The following is a 10,818-nucleotide window of genomic DNA, read 5'->3' on the forward strand; positions in this document are numbered from 1 at the left end:
CATGTTTGAATTTTTAACTTGTTCCAAAAAAGGGATTCAGGATTCCACAGACGCTACCAAATCCGCTGAGTTTCTCCAGCAACTTCTGTTTTTGTTTGAGTCTTTTTCATCTTGCCCCTTCACAATTTAAAAATTTACAAATGCTCCTATCTTGTCAGAAAGTTTTACGTGTGGGGTGTATATATTATGTGTTTGCATTCACAGCGTTATTTTCAAATTCCTTCCCGTCTCACCACTCATGGTGTCTGTAATTTCCTCGAGCCCTGAAGCTCTTTGACATCGCTGAATTTCAACTTTCTTTGTCCCACTCCTCTTTAAATTCCCTCTATAAATCTGCTTGTTTGGACAAACTACTGATCATCTGTCCTAATACAACTTCGTGTGTCTGCTTTGAAAATACGAAGGAACATTTTGCTATGTTAAAGATGCCGTTAAATACACATAAGTGCATAATGTGTGTGATATGTACGTACAGAGGCTATCAGTTCTGAAGAAAGGTCACTGGACCCGCAACGTTAATTCTGTTTTCTCTCCGCAGATACCTGCTGAGGTTTTCCTGCAATCTCTGTTTTTGTTTCTGATTTCCAGCAGCCGCAGTTCCTTGATTTATTTTTATAGCAGGGTCATTAGAGTCTTTGGGGTTCTTGTCAGTATCTTTGAGTGGTCATGTGCTCTAGGGAACGAGCCAATAGCAGAAGCAGCAAATTTTTAGTCATGATGGCAGAAGAGCTGGAACTTTGCCAGACAGCAGTCGCTTACTGTCATATCATTTGTTGAAATTACAAACGGGAGGCTCCTAGAGCAAAATGCAGGAAATCAAGATGTGGAGAAAAGAGCATGTTCTTGAGCAGATGACCACTTCAAATGTTTCCTCATGTAAACTTCACAAACCATCTTTGGGAAGCCTCCTTTCAAAGGCTGAAAAATCCATGGCCTTTAGTCTTTCAGTTAGGCTTCTTAACCCCAGAGGCCACACTTTTACTGAACCATCTCCAATACCTAAGTGTTTCCTTTGTGACCTCCATGTTGATAGTAGATACTAACCTCGGCATGTGTAATCTGATCAGCACACCATACAATATGGTTCAGACTGCCTGTCTTCAGCTGTGTGGAACTATCAAAAGTAGCGTTGCACTGGCTTTCAATGGGGAGATGATGACATTGCAGTCAGGTCATCAAACTAGTAATCCAGAGGCTCGGACCAAAACGCAGAGGGCAATACCATTGCTCTGAGGACATGGGTTCAAATCCTATGGTGGCATTTGTAAAATTCAAATTTGATCTAAATCTCAAACAAGGTCATGGTGACCAGGATAATGTCGTTGATAGACTTTTTTTTAAAAAATGACAAATTCACAGGTGCTCTCAAGAGAAGGAAATCTGCTGTGTACTTACCTGGTCTGGGCTACCTGAGACTCCAAACCACGTTAATTTTTTTAAAAAATTCGTTCACAGCGTGAGTGTGTCTGTGGCTAGGCCAGCATTTACTGCCCATCTCGAATTGCAGAGGGCAGTTAAGGGTCAACCACATTACTGTGGGGTCTGGAGTCACATGTAGGCCAGATCAGGTAGGATGGCAGGATTCCTTCCCGAAAGGGCATGTGTGAATCAGGTGGATTTTTTTCCCAACAATCAGCAATTGATCCATGATCGTCATTAGTTTCTTAATTCTAGATGGTTATTGAATTCAAATTCCTCCCATCTCTCATGGCAGGATTTGAGCCCAGGTCCCCAGACCATTGCCTCCCTTCTGACTCTGAACTGCTCTCTGAAATGGCCTAGTATGCCACTCAGTTCAAGGGCAATTTGATGGACAGCAAATGCTGGCCTTATTAACAATGCCCAAATCTCATGAAAGAATAAAAAAAGTGGTGCTTTGCATCAAGTTTGAAACCTCTAGAACTTTTCTAGCTTGATGCTGTGTGCAACACAATCTGTGGGCTGTGATGTCTCTTTTTCCTTGCTCTGTGCAACTCTTTGTGCTGGCCTGCATTAAATTCCATCTGCCACTTTTGCTTTTTGCAGTTTGACTCGCTGACCTAGTTCGCTTTGCTCTGCAAGTTGGATCAATGTGTATTCAGTTTTGTGACTGTGATGTATTGTACAATTCAGGCACCCCACTAACTGCTACTGCTGCCTCATCAACTACGCAATAAATAACTGACTCCGATTACAAAGCTGGTAATTATGTACCAGAGATAAGAAAACCCACATCAGTTGACGTGATGCCAGTTAGTCATTGTGGCACCTCTGCAACTGTAGCAAAACAAATTTTCAGCAGCAAATTTCAGCCATCAAGAAGTTGCATTGAAGCTGTGAGGAGCCAGTGAGATGTCCCTGAGTTGACATTTCAGTCCATATTATGGTGTTGTTCTTTGCCCCGACACTGAAAGCCATGCAAACTGTTATACACTCAAAACTATATCTGGAATAAAGAAAACAAAGAAACAATGCCTATTTAGAAAGCATTTCCATGGGCTCAGGAGCCCCCAAATTGTTTTCTAACAAATGAACTGCAGCTAACATTTATTCATTTGCTGTTAGTAAAATGATCAGATTGGCTGTTTTTATGTAGAGGTCTCCTGTGGCCTAGTGGGTAGCTTCCTCACCTCCTGAGCCAAGAACTCTGGGTTCAAGACCTACTCTAGGACCAAACAGCTGAAGAAGATACATTCAGCGTGTGATCAGATGCATTGATTTCCAACCCATAAATCTTTTCACATCCAATATAATCTTCTTCAGAACCCTGAAATGGTAACTTTCTTTCTCTCTCCACCAATGCTGCCAGACCTACTCCAGCAATTTTATCTTTCAGAGCTGCGGGATTTTGCCTTTGATCTGCACTTGCAGTATTGACGATAAAATAACATGAAGTGAAATGTCTGGAAACTTTGTTTTAGAACATAGAAAAGTACAGCACAGTACAGGCCCTTCGGCCCACGATGTTGTGCCGTGGAATAATCCTAATGCAAAAATAAAATAACCTAACCTACATTCCCCTCAATTCACTGCTGTCCATGTGCATGTCCAGCAGCCACTTAAATGTCACTAATGACTCCGCTTCCACGACTACCACTGGTAAACTATTCCATGCGCTCACAACTCTCTGGGTGAAGAACCTCCCTCTGACGTCTCCTCTATACCTTCCTCCTAACACCTTAAAAGTATGACCCCTCGTGGCAGTCAGTCCTGCCCTGGGGAAAGGTCTCTGGCTATGTTTTTGAAATAGTGGTTTAAAATCTTCTGTATCTATCTGAAAATAGGATCAGGAGTGACGTATTTACCTCCTGCCTGAAAGCTGGCAACTCAGACAATGCAGCAGTTTCTCAGTGCTGCAGTGAAATGCCATTGTACAATGTTTGCTCAGGTAGGCAAATGAGCTTGAGTGCACACAACCTAGATTTGAGGCTGTTCCCTCTGAGTTGAGCTTTTCATAGAATCCCTACAGTGCATAAGCAGGCCATTTCAGCCATTGAGTCCACACCAATCCTCTGAAGAGCATCCCACACAGATCCACCCCTTAACCCTAACTCTGCATTTCCCATGGCTAACCCATCCAACCTACACATCACTGGGCACTATGGGCAAGTTGGCATGGCCAATCTAGCCATCCTGCACATTTTTGGACTGTGGGAGGAAACTGGAGCACCCGGAGGAAACCCACGCAGACACTGGGAGAATGTGCAAACTCCACACAGACTGTCTCCTGAGGGCGGAATCGAACCCGGGTCCCTGGCGTTGAGGCAGCAGTGCTGACCACTTTTCTGTAGAAGACCTATCCTTACAAGCTAGGAGAACTGATTCACCCCTCTGTCGTTGGTTTATTTGTTTATAAACTTCCACTGTTTTGCAGAATAATAAAGAGTCGCTCAAATCAACGAAACTTTCAGCTCCTGGTGATCACTCACGACGAGGACTTTGTGGAGCTACTCAGTCGTTCACAGTACATTGAAAGCTTCTACCGAGTCAGAAAGAACATTGATCAGTGTTCAGAAATCGTGAAGTGTAGTGTCAGCTCCCTCAACACCCATGGTCCATGAATGTATACATGTATTTTACTCTTCATGTAAAGATAGTCTTATCTCAGTAATGTTTTGTGGTGACCTATAACTGAAACTATATTGTTCATTGATCACTCCTCACAGCATTCTGCATGATCAAAAGATTAGTTTTGTGCTTTCTGATGGAACTTCAGCATACTGGCTAGAAAATTGATCGCAGTGTTTAAACGTGTTCAGAAATAATTGAGTTCTTGTTCACACAACTCCGTCATCCTACAGCATTCAGAAACCAGAGATCAACCTGCATAGGTTTCCTGCTCATGGACAGGGGAATGGAGGCAGGCAGTAATCCAGCTTTTTTGCATTGAAGGTGGTTTATGATGATTTGAATGTTTGGATACTTCTCCTTCAAAATAAAAACGTGAATGCAATGAACAGCTCTGTTACGATCACGTTGTTATTCCTGGTCAGCCTAGCTTAACAGCCATGATGTAGAGGTGTTGGTGTTGGTCTGCGATGGACAAGGTCAGAAATCTCACAACAGTAGGTTATATCCGAGATAACAAAGTTTGGAGCTGGAAGAACACGGCAGGCCAAGCAGCATCTTAGGAGCACAAAAACTCTGCTGTGTTGATCCAGCTCCACACTTTGTTATCTCGGATCCTCCAGTATCTGCAGTTCCCATTATCTCTGACCAGGATATATCCAACAGGTTTATTTGAAAACGCAAGCTTTTGGAGCCTTGCTTCTAACACCTGAAAAAGGAGTGAGACTTTGAAAGCTTGTGTTTTCAAGTAAACCCTTTGGACTATAACCTGGTGTGGTGTGGTTTCTGACCTAGCCTAGCTGCTGAAGAGACCCATTTTGCACTTGCAACAAAAGAAGTTTCATTTCTTATCCACCCTCTTCAAACAGATCTCTCACTGCTCCACTATATTCTTCAGTTGATGTCACATAATGCTTGGCTTTTTTTTAATTTCCTGATCCAAAGGAGGATGAGTTACAGTCTCGAGCACTAAAGTCTGATTAGTATCTGAGTGAAGCATGTAAATCACAATAATTGAGTCACAGAGCAGCGTCCGCAGCACATTCTTGGTAAAGGTGAAGTGACCACTGCCCTACCAGACGAGAGGGCTGCACGCTGCCTCATCAGAGGGAAATGACTCTGCCCCAGGTGATGGGAGAGGTGAAGAAAGCATGTCCTTTGTGGAAACCTCAGTCTTGGTGGGGATTTGAACCCATGCATTTGGTGTCACTGCATCACAGCTAACTGATCCCACTGCAGTTGGCTGGATGGCTGGTTTACAGTACAATATGGAGCCAGCATTGTGGGTTCACTGGCTGAAGTTACCGTGAACGAGGTTACTATACCCCTCACCTGAGGCAAAGTGACCCCTGGATTAAGCCACCACCAGTCAGTCCCTTCTGATGACAGTGCAGCCCTAAATTTAAAAACCTACGAAACCTAACGGGTTAAATCCACCCATTATAGGTCCGATGGGCCAAGTGGCCTCTTTGTGTTGAGTTATTCTGTGATTTGTGTAGCGAGTTAAGCAGCGAGTGAGTTTCCGAGGCAATCTTTAGCTTGTTATTAACTTATTTACAGTTAATCAGAATAGTTTCTGGATCCAAATGGCATGTGTCTTAAATGACCAAACTGTTAATTTTGGATAAAAAAGTGTGAAGCTGGATGAACACAGCAGGCCAAGCAGCATCTCAGGAGTACAAAAGCTGACGTTTCGGGTCCAGGCCCGAAACGTCAGCTTTTGTGCTCCTCGGATGCTGCTTGGCCTGCTGTGTTCATCCAGCTTCACACCTTGTTATCTTGGATTTTCCGGCATCTGCAGTTCCCATCATTTCTGAAAACTGTTAATTTTGATTTGTTTTTATTGCAAAAGACAAAAGCTTAAATACTCTTGTAATTGAAATGCTTAAACAGCTTTTTGAGGACATGTTTTAAATACAAGTAATCAAGAAACAAATTCATCTTGTTTGTCACAAACCATTTGGGACTACATCATGCTAAATTAATGTCCTTCTAGATAAGAATAAAATACAAGTTGAAGAAAGCAAGCCTTGCTTGTCCATATGATACGGTATCAAAATATTTCATATCATCTATTTCACTTTCAACCTTGGTGTTATTTATGAATGGGTTATAGCTTTGAGCTTATGGGAATAAAATTGATTCAGTACCAGGTATGTTATCTCCTAATCAGCTAAACTGATTGCCTTTTGCAGTCCATTTTGGTTTCTTTAGGGCATTCCATATTTGATTCTATTTTTCCTGAATCTGCAATCTGGTAGCTGAACCATTGGATCTTGAGTTTAATGTTTGTTTAGTTTGGGAACCAGAACCTGGCCAGGCTTGTAGCCCATCCTCTGCTTCAAGTATTGGGTTTCACGATTTATGCACAAAGTATTTCTGCATTCATCAGAAAGATGCTTCCTTCCATTCCCTAAAGAACTGATCGCTTCCCATTGTGTCGAGGGAAAATGAAGGAGAGATATTGTGTGTTCTGTTTTAGAAGCACAGGCTCATATAGTCAAACCAGTCCATGCCAACTATAATCCCAAACCAAACTAGTCCCACCTATTAAGGTCCAAGTAAAAAGTACTGCCTGCTTGTGAGTCACTGCTATGTCCAGGCTATCTATCCCAATCATGAGCAAGTAGATCTTAAGCCCGGAAATCCATTGATACCACAACCTGGAAGAAACTGGAACTAATAAATTTACTTGATTCTCCATTCCATGCCAATTGTGCTTTATGGCTTGGAGGTATGCAGAGATGGCATAAAAGCTTTGATGTCTAACCAGGTTTTTTTTTTGCTTTTGGTTCATAAATTTCCAACTGACTTTTAGCTTCTCTTAGTGACCGAACCTCAGCTGGACTAATAGCAGAGAACAGACAAGGGGTAAACGATCTAACTGATCAAAGGAATACAACACATTATTTTAAAAACGTGTTTCCTGAAGGGTTTAATAAATGTTAATTCTGTGATCCACCAGTATTTTTCCACAATATTTAATCAATTGTTGCATATTTTCTTTCCCATTAGCCATTACTGGATGAGCTGTCTGCAGCTATGTGCATTACTATAATATCTAAGTGCTCACACATATCCCATAATTCATCATTTACAAATCCACCTCCATCGTCCATCAACAATTTTGTTGATGACCCCAAGCCTGTGCTGACCTAATTTCCATGACTTTGCCCACTACAATCTGTCTATCATGTGGATAACCTTGGCCACCATATCGACAACTGGAATGTCTATTACATTTTGTTGTCCTGTATCTTGAGACATTTGGCTACTATTTAATTAAATTCCTCGGCTAAAGGAACACTTACAACTGGGAATAGTCGTGTCTTACATTATTTAATGCATTTATCACACTGTGTTGTAAGACCATAAGGCGTAAGAGCAGAAATCGGGCCATTTGGCGAATCAAGTCTATTCCACCATTCAACTATGGCTGATAGGTTCCTCAGCACCATTCTCCCCCTTTCTCCCTGTAACCCTTGATCCTCTTGATAATCAAGAACGTAGCTATCTCAGTCTTAATTGCACTCAATGACCTAACCTCAACAGCTCAAAGATTCATCTCTCTTTGGCTGAAGAAGTTTCTCCTTACCTCTGTTCTAAAGGGTCTTCCCTTTACTAGTCTCTCCTACCAATGGAAGGATCTTCCCAGTGTTCACTTTGTCCAGGCCATTCAGTACGATGTAAGTTTCAATTAGATCTCCCCTCAGCCTTCTAAACTCCAATGAGCATAGTCCCAGAGTCCTCAAATATTCCTCATATGTTAAACTTTTCATTCCTAGGACCATTTTTGTGAACCTCCTCTGAACCCACTCCAGGGCCAGTGCATCCTTCCTGAGACATGGGGCCCAAAACTGCACACAATACTCCAAATGTGGCCTGACCAGAGCCTTTTAAAGCCTCAGTAGTACATCCCTGCTTTTATATTCCATTCCTCGCAAAATAAATGCCAACATTGCATTTGCCTTCCTGACTATTGACTCACCCTGCAAGTTTACCTTGAGAGAATCCTGGATCAGAACTCCCAAGCCTCTTTGCACTTCGGACTTCTGAATTTTCTCCCCATTTTGAATATGGTCTATGCTTTTATTCTACTTACCAAAGTGCATGACCTCACACTTTCCCACATTGTACTCATCTGCCACTCCTTTCCCTATTCTCCTAATCTGTCCAAATCCTTCTGCAGCCTTCCCACCTCAATACTATCTGTTCCTCTACCTATCTTTGTATTGTCTGAAAACTTAACCGGAATGTCTACTGTTCCTTCATCTAGATCTGTTCAAGGAATTTGTATTCTTTATCCATGACTTTGACATTGTTTAACAGCAATTTTATTGTTTTATTGAGGAGGGATGTGTAAATTTATGCAGTTTCCATTTAATCATCATCTTATCAGCCAGACTCCTATCTGCAGAGACCAGTAAGTAATTCCTCTTGAACCCCTTTTGTTAATTCACTCATGGGACACGGGCGCCGCATCCTAGCCAGCATTTAATGTCCATCTCTAGGTTCCCTTAAAAAGGTGCTAGTGCAAAGCTTTTTTGAACCTATGTAGTCCACATTCTGCAGGTAAACCCATAAAGCTGTAAGAGAGGAATTCTACGATTTTGACCCATTGACCGTTAAGGAATGGCGATATATTTCCAAGTCAGGATGGTGAACAGCTTGGAGGCAAGCTTGCAGGTGGTAGTGTTCCCATAAAACTGCTGCCCTTGCCCTTCTAGATGAAAATGGTTGTGTGTTTAGAAGATGCTAAGTGTAAAGATCTTTGGAAAATTTCTGCAGTGCATCTCGTAGATAGTACACACTGCTCCTACAGATGATATGGTTGTGCCAGTCAAGCAGGTTGTTTTTCTTTTGGTGGTATCAAGCTTCTTGTATGTTGTTGGAGCTTCACCCATCCAGGCAAATGGCGAATTTTCCATCACACTTCTGATTTGTGCCTAATGGAAGGTGGATAGGCTTTGGGGAGTCAGGAGGTGATTTGCTTGCCACAGTATCCCTGGCTTCTGACCTGCTGTTGTAGCCACTACATTTATACGGTGAGCCCAGTTGAGCTTATGGTCAGTAATAATCTTTAACATGATAATAAGTGATGATAACACCTTGGACTGTCCTGTGTTTGTGTTTAGATTGTTCCTTATTGGAGATGGTCATTCTCTGGCATTTGTGTAGTACGAAAGTCACTTATCAGTTGTCAGCTCAAGCCTGGATATTGTTCAGATCTTTTTGAACATGGGCTGCTTCAGTACCTGAGGAGTCATGAATGGTGCTGAATATTGTGCAGTCATTGGTGAACTTTAATGATGAAGGGGAAGTCATTGATGAAGCAGCTGAATGTGGTTGGCCTCAAGACGCTACGCAGAGGAACTCTTACAGAGATGTTCTGGAGCTGAGATGACTGAATTCTAACATCCATAACCATCTTCCTATGTGTCAGGTATGATTCCAACCAACGGATGGTTTTCAGAGATAATGGGAACTGCAGATGCTGGAGAATCCAAGATGACAAAGTGTGAAGCTGGATGAGCACAGCAGGCCAAGCAGCATCTCAGGGGCACAAAAGCTGACGTTTCGGGCCTAGACCCTTCATCTGAAAAAGCCTGATGAAGGGTCTAGGCCGGAAACATCAGCTTCTGTGCTCCTAAGATGCTGTTTGGCCTGCTGTGTTCATCCAGCTCCACACCTGTTATCAACAGACAGTTTTCCCCGAACCCATTGGTGAGAAACTCGCAGTTGCCTTAACAGAATACAATACTGTCTGAATCCTGTGAATTGTAAGTTTACTGCTTTACCAATTACAAATGTTTTCTCAGTCTCCATGTCTAAATGTGTTTTCACTTTTTAAGAAGACATACTCAGCAATAATGGCATGTCACTTTGGAAGACATTAGCTAATGAAATAATGCAGCCCCGCAATTTGACAGGACAGAACCACTCTTTTTAAAGAAGGCAACATATTATCACTCTATGTCCCTCCCCACCAAATCCAAAGCCAGTAGGGCTTTAATACTCTTATCGGCTTTTTTTGTCTGTTTTGTCCATTGTTTCCAAATAACTTTTCAGCTTATTGCTACCAGAAACAGCTGAGGTACAGCCACTATGTTGAATAACACACTATCTTCTGGTCATCCTTATCAAATTCACTTGAGTCATGTTTCAAGTTGTTTCAAATACATGATACCTGATTCTTGGATGATTTCCAGCGCAGTGACGTTTAGACTCACTCTGGAAACATCTCAGAACCGTAAAATCCTACAGTACAGAAGAGGCCCTTTGGCCCATCAAGTTTGTACTGCCAAAATACACCACTACCTAAACTATTATTATCATCATCATCATCAACATCATCAACATCATCATCATCATCAGAGCATCCCTACAGTGCGGAAACAGGCCCTTCGGTCCAACATGTCCACACCAACCCTCAGATATCCCCCATAACCCACCTCATCCCACTTTTCCTTGTGAGGCCCATAGCCTCGAATATTATGACATTTCAAGTGCTCATTCAACTGTTTTAGAGGTTGTGAGGTTTCTCGTCTCAACTACCCTCCCAGACAGTGCATTCCAGCTTCTCACCACCCTCTGAACCTCCTGCCTTTTAATTTAAAATTATAACCCCTTCTTATTGACTCTAAGGGGACCAGTTATGTATTATTCACATTGTCCATGCCCCTCATAACTTCATACACTTTTATCAGGTATCCCCTCAACCTATTCTGCTCTAATCTAGCCTCTCTTCGAACCATCCCAGGCAATCTCGTG

General features: G+C 42.3%; 1 protein-coding gene across 3 annotated transcripts in view; it reads left to right on the top strand.

The window, feature by feature from the left end:
• rad50 (RAD50 homolog, double strand break repair protein) overlaps positions 1-4,436 on the top strand; it is a 141,320-nt gene extending 136,884 nt beyond the window's left edge. For all 3 annotated transcript variants that reach the window (XM_048543747.2, XM_048543748.2, XM_048543749.2), the window contains exon 26: positions 3,854-4,436. In XM_048543747.2, the coding sequence (XP_048399704.2) occupies positions 3,854-4,040 (187 nt within the window). In that variant the 3' untranslated portion in view covers positions 4,041-4,436. The remainder of the gene's footprint in view (positions 1-3,853) is intronic.
• The last annotated feature ends 6,382 nt before the right edge of the window (positions 4,437-10,818 follow it).

Source organism: Stegostoma tigrinum, chromosome 13 (assembly GCF_030684315.1).
Source record: "Stegostoma tigrinum isolate sSteTig4 chromosome 13, sSteTig4.hap1, whole genome shotgun sequence".
Lineage (NCBI taxonomy): Eukaryota > Metazoa > Chordata > Chondrichthyes > Orectolobiformes > Stegostomatidae > Stegostoma > Stegostoma tigrinum.